Consider the following 19,962-nt stretch of genomic DNA (forward strand, 5'->3'; position numbering starts at 1 on the left):
GTTGGCAACAGGAGGTAGCTGCTGTTTTTATTCCCTCAGCACTTTTTTCTACAGCCATGCAAGCTAATTATAGCACATTTCTTGGCATCAAAGTAAAATTAGTGGAATGCCACCTGTAGGTGTGTGTGTGTGTTTGTGTGTGTGTGTAGCCTGACAGACAGGTAAGTGCAAAGGCATTACATTCTTGGAACTTAGACAGGTGGTTGTCCAACAACGCTGCGCGTCAGCTGACTGGTTGTTGCTGTAATCTACTGACATCGAATGGGGAGCGTCAAACCAAGCTGGTGCCACCGGTGAGCGCAGAACGAGGAAGAAAGGCTGCAGGTTATTAAGTGTTTGGTCTTTCATTGTATAATGGCTGCATGAAAGTTCAGCTGTTTTATAATCTTACTTTTTTTTTTCAGTGACTCGTGGTTCACATGTTTGCCCTGTGTGTGTATGTTGGGGGTGTGAGGTGGTGGCTGGAGGGGAGTCTGTTCGCGTGTGTGTGTGTGTGTGTGTGTGTGTGTGTGTGTGTGTGTGTGTGTGTGTGTGTGTGTGGTGTGTGTGTGTCTGCAAAGGGAATGAGGGCAAGGAAGAAAATATGGGCCGTTCCGGCGTCCCAAAGAAACGTGTGGGTGGAGTTACAGCCTAAAACTTCCTCACTCACTGACATGCTCTCTGTGAAAGGAGCAGAAACACACATGCAGGATAGCAGCTCAAACTTACCGATTTACACATTCTTTCTCTGTCTGTTTTTCTTCTGTGCTTTTGACAGTGGGGGAATGACAGCACAGTCAGCAGCTGTAATGGCGGCTGTATAGAGAAGCGAGATTCAGACAGAGGGAGATTTACAGAAATCCTGGAAAGTATGAGAGGAATGAATTGAGTTGGGGAGAGCTGGCAGTAACACAGAGGTAAGAAAGCTTTCTTTTTTCTTTTTTTTTGTATTCAACTCAAATTCACTCTGTTGTCCAAAACTTGATCCATTTGAGTAAACACAGTTGTACTTTGTACTTTGCCACATGACCATAAAGCTGTTGTCAGCCTACCAGCTGTAAAGTTTTTTTTTTTTTTTTTTTTAAAGAGAAGAGTGTAGAGTAGTGATTTTATCTGAATATTCATTTCACTGGTGGCTTGATAATATCTGTAAAGAAAATCAAAGAAGAGGAGATAAGTTTCTTTTACAGTAATCATTTCTCTTCTGATTTTGCATGATTAAAAAAAGAATGAGGAAGAAAACTCTACAAAGCCTCAGAAATTCACAGTTTTACTTCGAGAGTTTATTTTAACGCTGTGCAGCATTACGGGGGAATCTCCCTTCAGAGTTGCTCTGTCTCGGCCACACACAGGCATGCGAGTGGGCAAACGGGGGGTCTAGTCTAAACTTAGCGACCCGGGCTCCTCTCTCATGTTACCCTCTGCTTTCTCTTGTTTGCACATATTCCGCCGCCACAAACTCCACATGTTGCGCGCACACGTCCAGAGAGAGCGACCTCAGGAAGCAACATCCGAACGCAGCCGTATGTTCGCCATATGTTCCTCGCTAGGTTGAGCGTTATTGTCGTGCCACAACCGCAGCGCAGGCTTTCGGCGCGTGAAGAGTGGATGGTTGTTTATAGCAGGTAGGCTTTAGGGTCGGTAACCCCGTTCACTAAAAGATGTGTCGCGCGTCAGTGACCCTGACAGATCTGCAAGATGAGCAGACGATTGTGACTCTGCAGCTGGTTCCACTGTTTTTTTTTTTTTTTTTTTTTTTTTCAAAAAGAGGATATTGTGACTTTTACAACATCAGTAGGGAACAAGTTATATTGTTTTAAAAGCATGTTTTAGAGAGGTTATCAGTAACCCTTGTGCAGCCACTGGGTCCTGCCCATAAAAAAGGTCCTGTGCATGTGACTTGCACATATCAACCTTGAGAAGCCTGTGTTTATTAGATTATCCATCCGCTTCCCCCGAGAGAAAACAAGCAGGCCAGTCAGAAGAGCGTCGGGATCTGCCTTGGCACGCCTTGCAGCTGTTTACAAGCGTTCTGCCTCACTGGATACCCATGCACAGATTCAGCCATGACCATTCAGCCCGCCGTGTAAACAAGATAACAACGCCGATCCCAGGCAAGGATATCAACCCTCTTGCGCTCGGGGGTGAACAGAGAGCTGAGGCTCGAAAAGAGGAACAAACCGTCTGCATTTCACTTCAGTTGCTGGAAATCACATTCAGAGAAGTGGTTCCCTTCAGTTTTCATAGATACAGCAGCCTGCAGAGGTTTTTTTATTATTCTTTTTTTTTTTTTTACGCCATTTCTATGTGATAACTTTTGTAGCACCACTCAAAGCGCTTTACACTGGAGCAAACAAAACTGCATCCTCTGCATGATGCTTCAACCTCCGTGTTTCAACATGGTTTTTGTTCAGAGTGTTTGTGGGGTTGGTTGATTTGCTACATGTCACATTTTGCATGTAGGTCTCAGTTACATTTTGATCCTGTCAGATGTTTGCTGTGTCACCTAAATAACTTGTGTCTCACTGCAGACAGAACTTCTTTTGACTTTCTCTCAACAAGGATGTTCTTTTCACTATTTTACACCAGATCTGTTGATTGTTATCCTATTAGTTATCCTTTTGACAGATCTTTCCAGTGGACCTGTGGCGTTCTGCAGATGCTTCAGAGTTACCAGGGGCCTCTTGGCTGCTGCAGATCAGTTCGGATCTGTTTGGAATGCTGTTTTATATGCTGGCTCAACTCTGAGTTTCTCCACGACGTTATCCCCGTCGTGGAGACGGTGATCATGTCGCTGTCTCCACGACAGCTGTGGACCCTTGTTATTCATGGTGCTGTTTGTTCACTATGTTCTTTTAAAAAAAAAAAAAACCCGCCGAGGCCTTCACTCAGCAGCTGTATTCAGACTGAGACTAAATTACTAGCAGATGGACTCTGTTTTACTAATGAGGATGATTGACTGTCCTGGATTTTATTTAGAAGTATCAGAGTAACGGAGGCTGAGTGCAGTTACGTGCTCTTTTATTCTGTTTTAAATGTATGCTCTAGGCTCATCAAATAAAATCCACACACTCATCTTCAAATAAAATCCATAATGATCAGGTTTTTCAAATCACTGGGATCCCAAAAAAAGCACAGAAAAAGAGAATTAGAGCTTTTTGATACGTGCCCATTTAGAAATCTACTGTACTTTCCACTTGTGAGAAGGCGCCAAAGATTAGCGGGATAGCTAAGCAAACAATGACAAGACAGTTTCTGCTCTAATCTCAGCCGGAGTCTGCTCTTTCCCCCACAGCTGTGTGAGTGTTATCCCTGCTTCCTCCAGCACTCCAAATACGTGCATTTCAGAATACCTAACAAAGTTAAAGCGGACCAGTGGTGTGGCTCTAATTGGAAGGGCGGAACAGTCATGTGACACGTACGTGCTGCCTTTGCAGAAAGCTGCAACAGAAAATTACCAGCTAGCAGTTACATGTCGACTCAATTATTAACCATTTAGTTTTTAAGTTTTATTGTGTCTCTTCACCCCACCGTGTTCCCTAAAGTTTACGTTTGTCGTCAAAGGCAATAGGAATTGCAGGCAGAAGCAGTTGAATGCAGATTCATCTTGTCACAATGTTTTGCTTTTCTTTAAAACACTTTATTCTGCCTTTTGCTTCACCTCTCAATCCATGAACTTATGGAGATGTTTCTTGTAAATGCTCTTGTAAAGGAAAGCAATTGGATGCTAGAACTGTAAGAAGCATCTTCATGTTTTTTTGTTTTTTTTTTAAGTATAACATCACACTTCTTCAATGGCTGCACAATTCAAACTGACAGTGATACTCAAAAGAAATGGTGACATATTAGGAAAGTAACTGTAAGCATATTATCTGTGATGTAAAGCTACAGGATGAGTTACTCGCCCTCTTCACATTTGGCTTCGTCGGAAATTTCTTCAGTAGATAAAATTTCAATCTGAAGCAAATGACAAAGGAAAACAGCTTCTTTTTTCCCCTTTTTGTTGTTGATGTGATATAACAACAAAGGAAAAACCTCCAAGTCCTGTCAATGCTTTTTTTAAAATACGGGTCCACATGATGTTACTTAGAAAATCTCACATTTTCTAAGTAAATATGGTTGTTATAAGAAGCTTTAAAAAAACTCATCTCTCTAATTTATTGTGTATTAAGTTATAACATCCGAATTTATTTCTAGGAGACCCCAATGAACACAGACATGGATTTCATCAGTAGAACAGCTTGTTTTTCCAATGTGGAACCTCTTTTGACAGAGTTGCAAACCACTGGTTGTATGTACTAGAACTAGTGTTTCCTGAACGAAGGAGGGTCTCTACTCGTACTTCTAAATGCATGAAAAATTTGGGGTATTATAACAACCTTTGGTGACTCATAAGAATGCCGTGACTTTGGCTATTATCTCATTTTCCAGGCTTTTCTTGACATATTTCAGCTCTTCTTCCAATTTTCAAAGCAATTTCTATAACTGGTATTTTGGAAGGCTGATCAAATGGAGTTAATTTACCAAAGGGACTCACGCCTCATTACAGAACTATAACTAACGGTACTAACGGTGGGATTTTATTCTTTACATATAGTACACTGGTCAACCATTTCTGTTGCTCTACACCCTAGAGAATCTATGAGATATTGTCAGTAGGGAGAGTAATATAGCATTGAGTGCATATACCTTATAGTGCATGGAAAAACAGTTCAAGTATTTCTGTATTAAAAAGTCCTTTTGTTGCTCTTGTAAAATTCAAATTCCCTGAGATACTGAACTTAGGGGTTTAGTTCAATCATCAAAATGAACAAATAAATTAGATCCCTCTGTGTGCAATGAAGCAATTTGTGACTTTTTCTTGTTGAACTGAAATGCTGAACTATATTCACCTTACACTGGTAGTCTGATTTGCTCAGATGTACGTCTGCAACAGCTGGCATAACTTTCATGATGCTCCTTTGTGTGGAACATCCAGCTGTCTGTCTGCGCCGCCAGGCGACTCTCACCTCCACTTTCACTTGACCTTGCAGCCCGTTCCTCTCAGGCATTGCCTTACAACGGGTCAGCAGTACATCACCTCAGCAACAAACACGCTGTTGTTATGACACACACTTTCAGTGCATTCTCTCACTCTCGCACAAGGGCGAATCATAAGGAAACTTTCACTGAGGCCTGACCCCCCACACACACACACACAATACCAATTGCAAAGAGTGCTTTGTGGATCGACTGACTCTCTGGGCAGCTACTGAGAAAGAGAGGAAGAGAGAGAGGGAGGGAGAGAGAGAGAGAGAGGTTGGTGGGTAGGTGGAGGCAGATGGAGGCTGCAGGGGGGGGAAATATTACAAAGAGGAGCAGTCCCAGACAGATAGAGGAGAAGAAGAAGAAGAGAGGGGACTGTAGAGACAGGTCCTGCTTACACTTACCGGTAGTGTGAGCAGAGCAGGAAAAGGGACTACAGAAATAGGAAGGGAGGCTAGGCTTGGGCAGTTGAAAGGAAGAGAGGAGGGGGGAGAGAGATAGCGTTGTTACTAAAGTGGCTGAGGGAAGCTGATGGGATGGCATTGATCTCTGGGAGCTGCCGGCTCCTGGGCCAGATGGCGTCTTGTTGCTGCAGACCGTTCCTCAGCTCGTCCTGTTGTCGACCGCTCATCAAAGTCTGCCTCTCCTCCTTCACAGGTCGGTCCCCGGCCCGCTCTCTGTGCTCTGCCGTCATGACACGGACCGCTGCGTTCAGATAGGCAGGGACATAGGTCAATGTGCGGAATGGGTAACACGCTTAGCCAAGAAGGTAAAAGGAGAGGGCATGGTGTGATACTGCACTGCATCAGCGTAACTTTGCGTGCGTTTGTGCTAACTCCATTCCGATGGAAAGAATAGGCTGTTGTTCTCTCTGGCATAATGTCATGTTGCATATTGTGTTTGCTCCCCCCCTCCCCATTGTATTGTGAACGCTTTGCATCTGGATGATAAAGTTCTATTGTTTGCCTTTTTCTCTCTTTGATTTCCACTGACAAAGCATGTTAAAAGAGGGAAATTAAATTAATAAGAGACGTCTTTTTGCATTATGTATTTGGTGAAACATTGCTCTGACACGAAAGTGTCTGAGGAGTCAAGCACAGGGACATCTGAAGGGTTTCCTATCAGTGTAAGTACCTGTGTGTGCTTTGTGTCCTACTGACAAATCTCCAAACTAACCGTGGCTGAACCTCAACGACCCCAGTGATGCTTAACACATTCCCCAATCCTGAAACCTTTTCTTTTTTTTTCCCCCAGGAACTTTTGTGAGAAATACTCAGATTGTATCCATGTTCAGATTCAGTGTCTGTTCAGTGAAGCTATATCCAGGAGCTGGCCAAATAATCCTCTGATTTAACATTGATATTCCGTTTAATGTATACACAACCTTATTGAAAACCCCTATTATAAAGGGTATAACATAACTCTAAAGTCCCTAAAGGTCATGTTAAATCTGCTTTCTGTCAGAAACTATTCCAACTCCTAGGCTAAAACTCCTATTCAGTGTGTTAATGAGCTTTGGAAGTGCTGATAAGCAGATTTTGCTTAATTTGGCTCAAAGCAAGGGAGCTGTTTCCTTTTCACATTAAGACAAACTGACCTAAGTGACTGCTGGCCGTGGCTTCATATTTACTGTACACATGTAGGCGAGGTGAGGGGGGCAGAAACCCTACATGCTCAAACTAGTACCTAAAGAGGGATTGGTAAGATATTAAAAACCTTCTGAAACATTTCAAGAGTTCTTCGCCTAAAATGAACAATAGAAGAAACTGACTTTTACTCCATTATGTTTGTTTGTTTGTTTGTTTTATTTGGTTTTGCAGACATCTCCCCTGCTGAGCTGGATGCTCTTTGGAGGGAGCCGCCGTACGGTCTTGGAGGAACAAATGAACGCTTCTCGGGCAACAGCATCATGACTCAAGGTACGGCAGCGATGCGGCGAAGACAGGAAAGCTCTGCGAAGTCCTTTATTAGCTCGGCGTAGAAACACGCTAAATGAGGTTCATGTGAGCAGGAGCAGCAGCGTTGCTTTACCCCTTCTGGTCACAAACCGAGGAAGTCTTTGGGATATCCTCTCTGCTGCACAATGGAGCGAGCCATGGGAAGCTCGTCACCGCTTTAACGCAGAAATTATACGCTTCAGCAACCCGTGACGTGCGCATCCGTCCGGCAGACACTGACGGTGCCTCGCAAGACTATCCACACATGCCACATTAAGTTTTCCAATTTCACTCAACGTTTGAAACGTGCAAAACCACATGTGTGCACTGAGGTGCATGACTAAAAATAAAAAGTATTGGATGAATAGATTACAGATTAAGCCGAGGTTGTTGGAATATGTAAGGATATTGGATGAAGTGAGAAAATGGTAAGACGTTAGGTGTCCTATGTGTGTTGTAACACCAACCAGAGATACTGTTTTTAGTATCAAGTAGAGATTACCATCCTGTGTCATCTGGAAATGTTTTGAGTTTGATATCCAAACTGCAGTCAGACATGTGAATTGCGATTAGAACTGAGTTAGCGCCGTCCTGTGCACGCGATAGAAAACGAGTTAGCTGTTTTCACATGCAACAAAGATTTCTATCCTGCGAAAAATCTAAGGATGTTGTTTAAGAAACGGTGAACAAAGGATTATGTTTCCTTTCCATGTGTTATCCACGTCACCTTGAAACAAGGTTTATATGTTAGCCTTTTGTATGAACAGGTGAGGAAGAGGATGGTCCGATTGGAGACTCAAGAGAAGGAGAGGAACACGAGAGCTACTGGAAGAAGAAAGAGGCCTTCCTTCGAGGAAGTAAAGTTTCAGTCGGGGAGAAATTCTCTTCAGGTAGAGTTCCTCTCCGCTTCACCAGAAGCCCCACACTTCACCTGTTGGGTCTTGCGCCCTGGAAAACACAACTAGTGCATCGATGAAGGCGCCTCCCATGGATTTCATTTTCATGAATGAAACGGATTCTGATGAATCTCACATTTGTGTGTCTGCTGATGTTTGCTCAGTCAGCCATTCGGCTTCATCCATCACATCCCCCCCAGGTTTGTCAAGAGAAATGGATTTAAATGGAGTCCAGTAAGAGGCGTAATGGTTTCGTTATTACTCCTGGGACTGCTGTTTTGCACACGAAGCAAATTACTTAAAACTTTCACAAAGCACCTGTAATGTAGTCTTGAAAAGTGTAAACTCTTTCTAATGTAGAAAATGTTATTGTTTCCATTGATTTTTTTTTTTTTATCTTAAGTGACAAAATCAGAAAAAAAAACCTCGCTCCCATCAATGCTTTTTGATCACGCATCTTTTGCACAGAAATCGTACTCCGGTTTACTGGGCGAAGGCGTTCCGGCGACAATCCAGACCAGTCCCTGCAGGAGGCGCTGCGCACACGACTCCGAGTGGTGGAGAGCAACAGCAAAGACATCACTCAGCTCTTTCAAGTGAGGCCAAATGGGGTTTCCTACGTTTTACTAAACTTTCCCTTCTTTCTGTGAAGATCGTTGGAAGTAATCGCATACACTACATGAGGCAGATGGAGATATATCACCTTATGAATTATTAAAGCTTATAATCGACACATGGATGATCGATTGGAAGCTGAAACCCGAAAGCTTCTTTCCTCAGGACCTGTCGGCTCGTCTGGTCTCTGTTCATGCTGAGAAGGACATCTTTGTGCTCACGTTTAAGACGGTGGAGGAGATCTGGAAGTTTTCAACTTACCTCTCGTTAGGTAGGACTCAGACCTCCTTCTGATAGATGTTCAGTTGTAGTTTAATTTCTATGCTTTTACTGAATTTTGCTTATTTATATTTCCAACACTAAACAAGTCCTGCTGGCAGTAAGATTTTAGTTTATGTCACTGCACTACAGTGTGTTTTTTTTTGTGTCTGTTTTTGCGGTTCAGGTTTTGTTGCCCGATGCTTGGAGAACTTCCTGTGTGACCAGTCTTTCTGGCTGGACGCGGAGCTGCTTCGTGATTTAGAGATCAACGTCACTGTGGACGAGGAGCATCTCGCCACCCTCTACCTGGGGCTTCTGCTTCAGGAAGGTGAGCAGTGCTGATTTTTTTTTTTTTTTTTTTTTTTGAACTGTACTGAATGTATGAAAATACTTCCAATAACATGAAATGTAAATAGAAAAGGTAAATATGTTTGTGTTTTTTCTTATTGAAACTTTAAGACATAATAAAATGGTTTTAATTTTAACATGGCTGCAGAACTGAAGTCGCCGAATCTCAGACTGTGTTGAAAATGCCTGTGGTGATACTCGGTCTGCCTTTTGTGGTGTTCAGAATAATTTTTGGTATGCATTACTTGCAACAGTGAACCAGGAGACACTTGTGTGTAAATCCACTTGTGATCATTTTTACCTCCCGAGTCAAATCTTGGATTGGAAACAATTGTGTTTCTATTTCAAGCTTGAAAACTTGTGGGATTTGCTCAGGATGCAGACTAACTACAGCTAGCAATATAAACTAATAGTAATGTGTTTATTTGCATCTTATCTAAATGCCTTAGGAACAAGCTGAGTGACATATTTTCTGTAGTCATATGTGGGTAAAAGATTCGGTGAGGTACGATTCAGCAGAAGTGCAAACACTTTTGTTTTACTTGGGCGAGTATTTCATTCAAGGGAGCCATGTTGGATATTAAAAGTGTGGCTGGTACAAAACCTTCAGATTTCAGACTTAAAGTACTTGCTTAATGCGTCCTTATTCAGAGACTGACTAATTTGACCCACTCTCTCTCTTAGTGACCTTTTTAACATTCTCACTGTCTTGAACACAAAATATTCTTTATTCCTTTAGAGGTGAAACTGTGTTATGATTATCAGAGCCCGATCGATCCCAGTGCTCGACTCTGCTGGTTCATTCCTGTGTGCTGCTTTTCAAGCTTTGAGTTGTGTAAACTCGCTCTGAGAGTATGGATTTCTTTTCCCATCCAAAAATGTAGCTTTTTAAGTAAACGGTCAAAATTATCCATTTGCCAGCGTAAGCCAACACATAGTGTAGTTTTTCTTTGCGTCTCATTGGTATGTTGCTTTCCTTGGTAGCTTTTGACTTTTTTTGTTTTAATGTACTTCCAGACTCAGGATATTATTATTTTTGTTTTTTTTTTTTTTTTTTTTTTTTTTACATTTAAACAACTTATATCCATGTATGTGGAGACCAGTTTACTGAGAAGATATCACTGTTCTCCAGACAAAAAGCTACACGGACCATGTGAAAATACTGCAGTGCTGGCAAATAGCGATAAAAATTACATTAGCTTAATAGGAGGGTATATACACCATCCATCATTTGTGATTGAATGAGGGCAGAGTTGCTGCTATAGAAAAGCTAATTCACAACCACAACGATTTTAATCCAAACCGATATCAATGAAAACCTCTGCATGCATCCGGATCCACGTTTCGCACGTTTGCCACAAGCTCTCTTCTCTCCTGCTGCAGGATCTTTTTTTGCCAAGGCGCTGTTCACCAGGAGCGAGGAGGACGAAGACAACGAGGAGCAGCTGTCGTTTAAAAAGAATGACCTGCTGATAGTGAGGGATACGGGGAAGGACAACGTTTGGGAGGGCACCATGCTCGCCACGGGGAACCACGGCCAGGTGCCGGTCCACGCCATGCAGCCGCTGCCCTACCCCTTCTACCAGTAAGTTCCACGGAGAAGCCACCTCGGTCTTGGGTTAATAAACAACACAGCATCTCAATATAACACGCTCTTTATTAAACTTTAGTTAAAGGCCAACAAGAAGTAGGAACATTCGTGCAGGAGTTGGCTTGACTTCAATATTTTCTACTTCCTGTTCGGTCAGGTGGTTCCTCAGGAAGTATCCGGGCCAAGCTGGATGCTCACCAGTAGAAAAGGAACTGTTTGAAAGTGCAATCGGTAAAGCTTTTCTGCGTATCCTTTGATTGCTCCAGATATTCAGCGTTAACCTGCATGAATTGGCTGTTCGATTTAGATTCATATTCCGAATGCTTTTGCAAGCTCCAGCTCATCTCATCTGTTTTTCCCCTCGGTACCGATCGTCTGATTCCTCAGTGACTGGTTCGTGTGAAGCCATCGTTGACTACAGTCCAGCGGGGCCAGATGAGCTCCAGCTGAGTCAAGGGGACAGGGTGGAGATCCAGGGTCTGCTGATGCGGGGGCTTTCCGTCTTCATTGGAAGACACACGTCCACAGGACGCAGTGGATTTGTTCACAGGGCCCACGTCAAGCCTCTGAACGCCAATCCCCTGTAAGAAAATACATTTTAATGTCATAAGACAGGCCTCTTTTCATCTCATGCTCATTATGAGATGAGATGTGGCTGTTTTTTTTCTTTATCATTTGTATAAGGCATTGCAAGATTCACACAGCTTAAAATGTTTGCATTTTCGTTTGTGTTTTCAAAATTTTCAAATTTTGTTTGAAAATAAAAATAAATCAGAAAGTGGGTCTTCTGTTTGCATCCAGCGCCTTTGGAATAAATGTGGAACAAATACTCTGTACAATCATGCTTTGACGCAAAAACAGGTGCAAGTCTTTTGGGGTGCATCTCTCCCCGGTTTGTGCGTTAGGACCTGATTTTTACCCATAACAAAAGTAAATATTCTTTTAAACAGTCCAATCATAGTCTAGATAAAAATCTTAATTGAGAACCTTCTATAAACTTAAAAATAGCTGTGCAAAAATGAGATGCTCTCCTTTGAGTCTGACTAAGATTAACCCTCCCATTGTAGCGTTGGCCATTGTAATTCTGGTCTCACGTGCCTCACAACCTCTAACAGGTTTTCTTCCACTAGTTCCTGCTGATTTAACCCTCCATCGAGCCTCACCGGCTTTATTTTGTCCTTGCTACAGCGTAGCATCCCGACAGCACGTTTTCCGTTTACCATGTCGGGTTGTAGACCTTTGGTTTCTTGTGACCAGACCACCGACACAATAAATAACAGTCTGTGGTCACCATGAGGCTCACGGGGTACGCATACATTTTCAAGGCAGTACAGTGGGTTTGCTGGCTTGTCAGTCATTCAGTCATGGAGTGGGTGATGATGCCGGGAAGATGCATGCAATCATAATGCCTCCTTTGTTTGCTTCTCACAGAGACAGACAATTGGTCTTTCTCACAGAGGAGGAGAAGGCCAGCCTGGCTCAGGTTAACCCGTATAGCTCGGAGCCGAGCGAGAGCTGCCTTCTGGAAAGACTCTTCTCATCAGACATCAGCTCTGTGTACAGACTAGGTAAAGGAACCACTGGATCAGTTAAGGGATTTCACCATTTGTTTTTCTTTTTTCTTTCTTTTTTTTTTTTAATCACCAATAGAACCCAAAGATAGTTGTGCCACAGCAAATTTTCTTGGGATGTTTTACTCCTATTTTGTTTGATGCATTTTTTGAGCATGTTTCCAGAACATTTGTTGTTGTTTCAGTGTTTGTGTTTTCATTAGAAACTGTTTTTTTTTCTTCATCTGGTAAGAGAAAGCTTGAGCTGATTTACCTTATGTGTTTCCAGACAGGCTGGACGAGGCCGACTTCATGTACATACGGAATCGGCCAAAGCATGGTAATGTCATGAAGAAATTATAATGTGCATTACAAGCTGTTTCAGCAGCTGACGCACTCGTTTCACTTCTTCCGCAGATTTCAAGGGTTTTTCCAGTGCCCGTCAGAGCCTGATGTCCGACAGAAGTGACGGGACAACGCAGAACCAGTCGTCCCCCCGCGCCTCCGTCGTCTCGCCGCGCGTGTCCCTCTATCATTCCCTCAATCCTCTGCCACGAGAGGGAGAGCGGCTCTCTTTCAATCTGGAGGACACGTTTAAGGAGCTGGATGAGTTTCAGGAGGATCCCCCCCTCTTCATGGAAGAGAACAGCTGGGAGGGGGAGAAGTCGGAGCTGAGCGACCCGACACTAGCTCTGTTGAACCACGAACACTTCCAGGTGAGCCAAGTTGCTGCTCATTCATCGCTTCGCCAAACGGGTTAGAAACACAGGCGGGTTTGGCTTGTGCAAGTGCAGACATATGCAAATCTCTAGAGCAAAAGCCCTGAATCATTATGATATGCAGACTAGACGGACCATTAGTGTACTTATCCACAAACTCATGAGCTCAGCTTCCTGAACTGCCTTAAAGGCTTTCTAAAAGTGTGTTGTTGCACAACACATTAGCAAGAATGCGGATGACGTCACATCCGAGCCCAAATACCGAGATTTATACAAAACAAACAATGTCTCGTTACCCTGGTGGGAGAACAGTAGAAAATGTTTCTTTAGGAGTCAGTAGAAAATGAAGATATAGTTAGTTTCATGCCCTTTTTTTTTTTTCGTGTCTTCCAGGATGAATTTCTGCCCTTGTACGACCTGCACTATTCCTTCCTGTGGATGACTTTCGGTGAGAAGACTGAAGACGAACTGTCCGGACATCTTGAGAGTGTCAGGGAGTGCGCCAAGAGACTGGGCATGCGCTGGGCACATCGGCGTGCGTGCTTTGTCCTGGGCAGACTCTGCGCCAGAAAGCTAAAGTTCTCCCAGGTATCTGGAACATCAAGCAAACAAGAATCTACTTTTTTTTTTTTTTCAAAATAAAAAGAGCTTTTTCCAGTAACTCTGTCTTATGCTATACTGAGAGTACCTCATCGAAAATGTTGATACGCTTGGAGCCTTTTAACGTTTTGTGAAGTAACAACCAAACTTAGCCTGCCTCTCCATCTTACGGTAGCGTGAGGTCTGCTACCTCGTCTCTAGCGTCAATCCAATCAGAGAAGTAGCCAACAGGACCTGCTCTGGTGGAGCAGCAGAGGTCAAAGGTCAGGTTGGAGCCTATTGGAGAACTATTAGTTGTGTGCAGGCCAGAATCCTGACCTTTATGAAAGAGTGGCAAAAAGCAAAAGTAAAGGCGTATGAAGTTCTTACTGCATATCTTACAGTTTTCCACAAACTCTGTCAGGGAAACAGAGTGTGGAAGAAGTTCCTCTAATCAAATGACACTGAAATTAGATTTCTTTTTTTTTGTCCTTGGACAAACTGTTATGTGTTGTCTTCAACATGAACAATACTGATGTTAAGAGCTGATAGTAAGACGAATGAAGCTAAATATATTCATCCAGTCCGACAGACCTTGAAGAAAAGTGCAAAATCCTGAGTTTACCCGTTTCTAAAGATTTTAGAGACATTCCACAAATATTTGTTTCCTCTTCTTAGATTAACTCGGGAGACTAAATGGAAAAATCCCAACCTTTAAACTTTGTGGATACAGTGTGGAAACATTGTATCCACAATGAAGTGTTTAAGAAGTATGACTACTTTCCAAGGCACTGTAGCAACATTCTTGGACAATTTATTACAGAAAACACTAATCATGACTCTTTTTTTCCCCTCAGGCACGAGTGTACTACGAGGAAGCTCTGAGTGTTGGCGTCAACGGCTTCTCCGACGTACCGCTTCTCGTGGCTCTCTTCACGAACCTCACTGCCATCTACCTGAAGCAGCGCATGTCCGATAAGCTGCCCCAGATCCTGGAGAAGGCCAGTGCCCTAATACTCTGTCTTCCCTGCCATGCTTTCATGTCCTCAGACGAAGTTGAGCTGCTGAAGCTCCTCCTGAGAAGAGCCGTCGTGCTGGGGGACAAGCTTTTGGAGGCTCGCGTCTGCTACCTCATCTCTAGCCTCTACTTGGTTCTTAAGAAGACAGAAGACACGCTACCTTTCTTCGAGCGACTTCAGTTCCTTTCAGCCACACTATCGGCCACCGAAGGCGGACCTATCCAACCGTTGGACCTCAACTGGCTCTTGAGCTGGCTCTACCATCGCAAATACATGCCTTACTTAGCGTTGGCCTCCCTAAGCCTGGACTCAAGAGAAGACCATTCCCTTCGTGACGCTTTCCAGAGGATCGAGTTGTTTATCAGGAACTCCGTCCGTCTGAATCCGTGCTGGAAGGAAGGAACCTCGCTGCTCCCCGCTCAGATAGTGGTTTACTTGCAGCAGGCCCTTGCCGTAGCTGAGCAGGGTGATGACATAAAGATGCAGCGGGACCTTTGTTTGGGTTTGGCTTTGACCTACCAGCAGTACGGTGCGCTGGACAAAGCAGTGCGCTGCGCTCAACAAGCCGTGGAGACGGGAAGCCACATCAATGAGGAAGATGGCTTTGAGGCTTCAGTGCTACTTGGTTGGCTGCTGGTGTTGACGGGTCAGGCCGAGAGGGCTCAGAGTATTTTGGAACCACTGCTCACATCGCTACAGGTGAGGAATCCAGTCGGTAAAAAAGTACTTAGAAGCTGTTTATTTTCCCAAAGCAATGTCTGATTTGGTTCTTTTTGGTGAAAACAGAGTACGGACAGTCCCACTCAGCAAGGAGTCATTCATAACCTTTTAGCACTGTGCCTGAGGCATCGGGGTCGGGTCCGAGAGGCAGGCTGGCATCTTCACTCCGCCTTGGAAATCTCCAGAGAGAGCGGGAACCAAAGGAATCAGGCGCTGGCGCTGGCCAACCTGGGCTGCCTGGCGCTGGACTCTGGGGCGAACCTCCTCGCCGAGCGCTTTCTGGTTAGGTCAGTGTTTCAAGACTCCAGGGTCACGTAGCGGGGAGGTTTAATTGGAGGGTGGATGGTTCGGAAGGCGTGGGGTGAAAAGCCGGATCGCACCTTGAATATCGCACCAATACAGGGACAAATTAATTTTTACTTACCACGCTCCCTCCCTCCCCACCAATTCTAGGTCTCTGTGCCTTTTTCTGGATCTCTGGGAGAGTCCGACCGATGAGGAACACGTTCAGGTGTATCTTTGGCTCGGGCAGAGCTACAAGGACAGAGGGAAGAGTCAGGACATCAGGGCATGCTATGAAATGGGGCTGCTAATTGCTCTGCATGCCAGAAATTTGCACAGTAAGCATCGGCACAACCACAGTGTAAAGATATTGTGTTGGGGGGAGAGGTTTTGTGATTAACAGCTTTCTGGGATGTTGATTACAATAGCAAACTGAATAAATCTTTTTACTTTATGATATAAAATATTGCAAATTGCATGTGTGCTTGAAATACATTAAGGAAAATAAACATTGTCAGTAGCACAATTAAAAATATATTTGCTGAGAAAATAAATGTGGTCGATACATATTTTCCCTGCTGTGTCATTTTCTGAAAATGTCGCCATTTTTGCCTACATCCCGATTGTTTTGTGTTTATTGCAGGTCAGATGGTGGTAGCCAAGCTTCTGAGTGTCCTGTACGCCGAAATGCTGCTCTACTGTCAGAGTATTGTTTACTATGAGCATTGCGTCTCAGTGTCCAGAGAGCTGAAGGACAAGAGACGGGAAGGAGAGTATCTGGAAAAACTCAGCAGCCTCTACCTCTCACTCAACACGGAGAAGTAATTTCCTTTCGTGTCTTTCGCACCAAGTGGTTTCTCTTTCTTCAAACTTGTGTGTTTTATTCAGTTTTTTTCTCTTTTCTTTTTTCCAGATCGTCTCGTAAGTCACTTGATTACACCAAGCAGAGCCTGAGGATCTCTATCGATCTGGGCAAGAGAGAGGAAGAGTCAGAGACCTGGCTGCAGGTGGGACGAATCTATTACCTCATCCAGGAGGACGAGCTGGCTGACATGTACCTGCAGGTAAGGAGGAAGTTAAATATTAAAGTGTAGACTGTTTTTTCAGTTGCTCGTTTTTCCTGGTTCAGCCCTTTGTTCTGTCACAGCACTGGCGTCTAGTGAATCTGGACGCTCAACATTCCTGAGCAATCTTTGCCCTTACTGCAAGTGGTGCATATGTGCAAGTTCTCATGGTCTTTTGCGTATTTGATAGTCACTTTTTTTTTTCTGTTTTTTTCTTTTTAATTTCAATAAAATGTAGCAAATACTCCAAGAAATTCACATGTTTACAACTGAAATTATATCTTGAATCAGGGAATAACAAAAGTATTTGACAGGCAGCGGTGAAGACAGCCTTGAGGATGAACGACCCTCACTTTGCTTTGAGCATCTACGAGGAGGCGGGAGACGTTTACTTTAAGGGCCACAGGAACCGAATGGCTTCAGAGGTTTTCTACAGAGTAAGTAGAGATGTTACGCTTTGTTTGTCTCAAGGCAACGTTATTACGAGCGAGCAATTTCTACGGTAGCTGTGGTAAGAATGGGCATTCTCTTTGTTTCCCCCCTCCTCTCTCTAACAAAACAAATCGTTTTGGCCCTCAGGACGGCAGTCTGCCGTTTGCACGGAGCATCAAAGACGTCCATTCAGAGTTCCGCTTGTTAAGTAAATTAACAGAGCTATTAATGAATCAAAGAGAGCAGGAGGAAGCTCTGCAGTATGCAACACTGGCCGTTCAAATAGCTAACCAAACAGGTAAGCGTTGCTTCTTCTTCTTTTTTTTTTTTTTTTTTTCTTTTTTTGCCTCTTTGCTGCCCCATGTAGTGCAGATATAGATTCAGCCGCACAATTATTTTTCTCGTGCAGGAGTTCGTGAAAACGAGAGGACTGCATATCACCGCTTGGCCACGATTTACTACAATCTTCAGCAGTACGAGATGGCAGAGTACAACTACTTGAAGTCCCTTTCCCTGTGTCCGCCTGCTCTGCAGCACCCCACAGAGGCGCGCTACTACACTAAAATCTACTGCAGGCTAGGAAACATTACGTTACATGAATTAAAGGTACTGCAGTCAAAACAACGTGATGTTCCTGTTTGATTTCCCCCGAATGTCAAATCTCAGAATTTAGTGACACCTAGTGGGCAAAACAGGAAATTAAAAAAATTCACTTCCCAGGTGTCTTTAGGTAGATCAGCACAGCTAGTTTTCCACGTTTGGACTGAAAGGCAACATCAGTTTTGGTCTCATTGCATGACAGCATCTTTCTTCACCTTTCCTTTTTTATTTTTAAAGGTAATATTTAAACAATGACTTTCTTTCTGCCACTTTTCTAAAAAGGTCAGATTCATAGTGTTCACACCTAATTGGATTTTAGTCAGGGGAATTTTAGTTAAGGCGGTTTCCTTTTACTGTTTCCTGTATTTTGTGTTGATCACATCACATGCAGTTCCAATAAGATACATTGAAGTTACAACAGCTGGAGCGCTGTGTGTAGGTTAAATGATGTTAATTGACCCTTCCCTTCTGCACCTTTGCAGGATGCTTTTGATGCAGCGGGGTACTTCTATTTAGCACTGGCAGCCGCTCTGGAGGACAAAGCTAACCCTAAAGCTCTGTATGTGGTGTACATGAAGCTGGCGGAGATCCATGGAAGCCACATACCCGATGCCCAGTTGTGCCAGCTGTACATCGACAGAGCTCAGAGTCTGAAGAAAGTCCTGGCTGGAATTGAAAGCTCCCCAGACAGTGATTCCAACCTAAAGAGGGAGAATTTATCGAACGCCTATACTGCATACAGAAAAAGTGCGAATGACACGCACTCCACCTTTGATTTCGTAGATAGTACGGCGGCGAGAGCTCGTTCGGTCAAGACTGACTCTGGGAAAATGTTGACGGACATGAATCTTGAGGGAGATTATGGTCAGAAGGATCACAGTCACTGCCCTGGTGACATAGACAGTCGCTATTTCGATGTTTCATTCTCTGAGACGGACACCATTGCGAGTCAGTCATACAGCGACAGCGTCATAACAGGATCCTTTGACACGGCGAAGGAGCACATTTCAGACTCCAGCAGCACCACCGACACTTACCAGAATCCGGTCGAAGGGAAGGATTCGGAATTGGATTCTGACCATAGCATGCCGAGTCAAATACCTGCAAATCCCACAGGTGATCTCAGCAGACACACGGATGCCAGAGACACGGATTCAGATATTCCAGATGAACAAAGCACCCCGACTAAAGAAACAAATCCGACTCAGACAGACCGTGATGCTGGGCGGAAGGGTCCTGCCACCATGAACAATGGCAAAGCTGCGAGTAAGGATAATGCTCGGAGACAAACGGAGGAATATGAGTTTTGTGACGCACACAGTGAGCACACAGATGCTGACACATAGCATTCCAGAGACTCTTCCATTTCTCTGGCCGCAGGTTTTATAGCCATAAAACCGATCGAAACGTTCCAGCCAATTGGCTATCTTTGTTTTTAGTATGTGATGTCTATACTGTAAATCAATCAAAGCATAGCCTGTTTCTCTGATGTAGTTATTACAGCGCACTGTATATGTAACTTGTTTTCTACATTGCAGTATCATGCACACATAAAAAAAAAGTCTTATTTTGTCTGCTGAGTGTTTATTTTATGCATTTTTAAGAAGCGTGAGGACGTTGTGAGCTTGTAGGATAAAAAAAAAACAACACATAACAATGAGATCCATTATAAATTTAGGCAAAAAATGCCCAATATCAGAAACGGAAATGTTTTATGTTGTCAGTTTTTCTAAAAATCAACACTATCCTGTAAAACTGATTAAAAAAAAATCTGAATATTACATTAGAGGAGCACTGATTGTATATTAATGTGTACCCAGTTGAATATAAATATGTAGGTATGTCTGAATTCATATATATGTACATATACTGTAAAAAAGATACATTTTTTTCCACTTTTAGATATTAAATTTAATTAGATGGAAAAGAAAAGCTTGTCTTTCCATACTGTATGTAAATTTCTGGTTCAAAAGTTACAGAAAATTTTGTTTATAGTGTATAGGTGCAAGATTGGATGGATGAGTGTCCAGTAATTTTGTAAAGTAAAATCTTTAAAAGCTCCGCTAGAGGGCAGCATTGCACCAGCGCGCTTAAATTAACCAAACGTCAGTGAAGAATCAGCTGTCTGTAGCCTGTAAATTCAATTACGTGACTTTCTAGTTTTAGCAAGATATATGGTGAAATAAAAATAGGCCCATGATATCTTGAAGGGCCAAAAGTATTTAGGATCTTGGCCATTTGACCATTTTAGAGTCATAAAGGTAAAAAAAAAAGGCTTCATCAGCAGTAGTTGCAGCCTCTTAGCAGTCTGCACATAACACATGATGTTACAGGGGTAGTTTGTT

General features: G+C 43.3%; 1 protein-coding gene across 5 annotated transcripts; it reads left to right on the top strand.

The window, feature by feature from the left end:
• Positions 1-647: 647 nt before the first annotated feature.
• sh3tc2 (SH3 domain and tetratricopeptide repeats 2) lies at positions 648-19,189 on the top strand. Of its 5 annotated transcripts, XM_015045574.1 has the most exons (23): positions 648-896; positions 5,662-5,773; positions 6,825-6,923; positions 7,709-7,831; positions 8,306-8,433; positions 8,618-8,723; positions 8,898-9,041; positions 10,445-10,646; positions 10,810-10,883; positions 11,040-11,235; positions 12,084-12,220; positions 12,492-12,542; positions 12,620-12,918; positions 13,315-13,509; positions 14,358-15,218; positions 15,306-15,526; positions 15,693-15,859; positions 16,165-16,342; positions 16,435-16,585; positions 16,900-17,022; positions 17,165-17,315; positions 17,427-17,623; positions 18,100-19,189. In XM_015045574.1, the coding sequence occupies exons 2-23, from the start codon at positions 5,740-5,742 to the stop codon at positions 18,961-18,963; spliced, it is 4,701 nt and encodes a 1,566-aa protein (XP_014901060.1). In that variant the 5' UTR covers positions 648-896; positions 5,662-5,739; the 3' UTR covers positions 18,964-19,189. The 5 variants fall into 5 exon arrangements, with proteins under 5 accessions (XP_014901060.1, XP_014901062.1, XP_014901059.1 ...); XM_015045576.1 differs by lacking the exon at positions 5,662-5,773; XM_015045573.1 differs by lacking the exons at positions 648-896; positions 5,662-5,773 and adding an exon at positions 4,251-5,661.
• Positions 19,190-19,962: the final 773 nt, after the last annotated feature.

This window comes from Poecilia latipinna, unplaced genomic scaffold (genome assembly GCF_001443285.1).
Source record: "Poecilia latipinna isolate Pla-1442-1.1 unplaced genomic scaffold, P_latipinna-1.0 Scaffold733, whole genome shotgun sequence".
NCBI classification, from domain to species: Eukaryota; Metazoa; Chordata; class Actinopteri; order Cyprinodontiformes; family Poeciliidae; genus Poecilia; species Poecilia latipinna.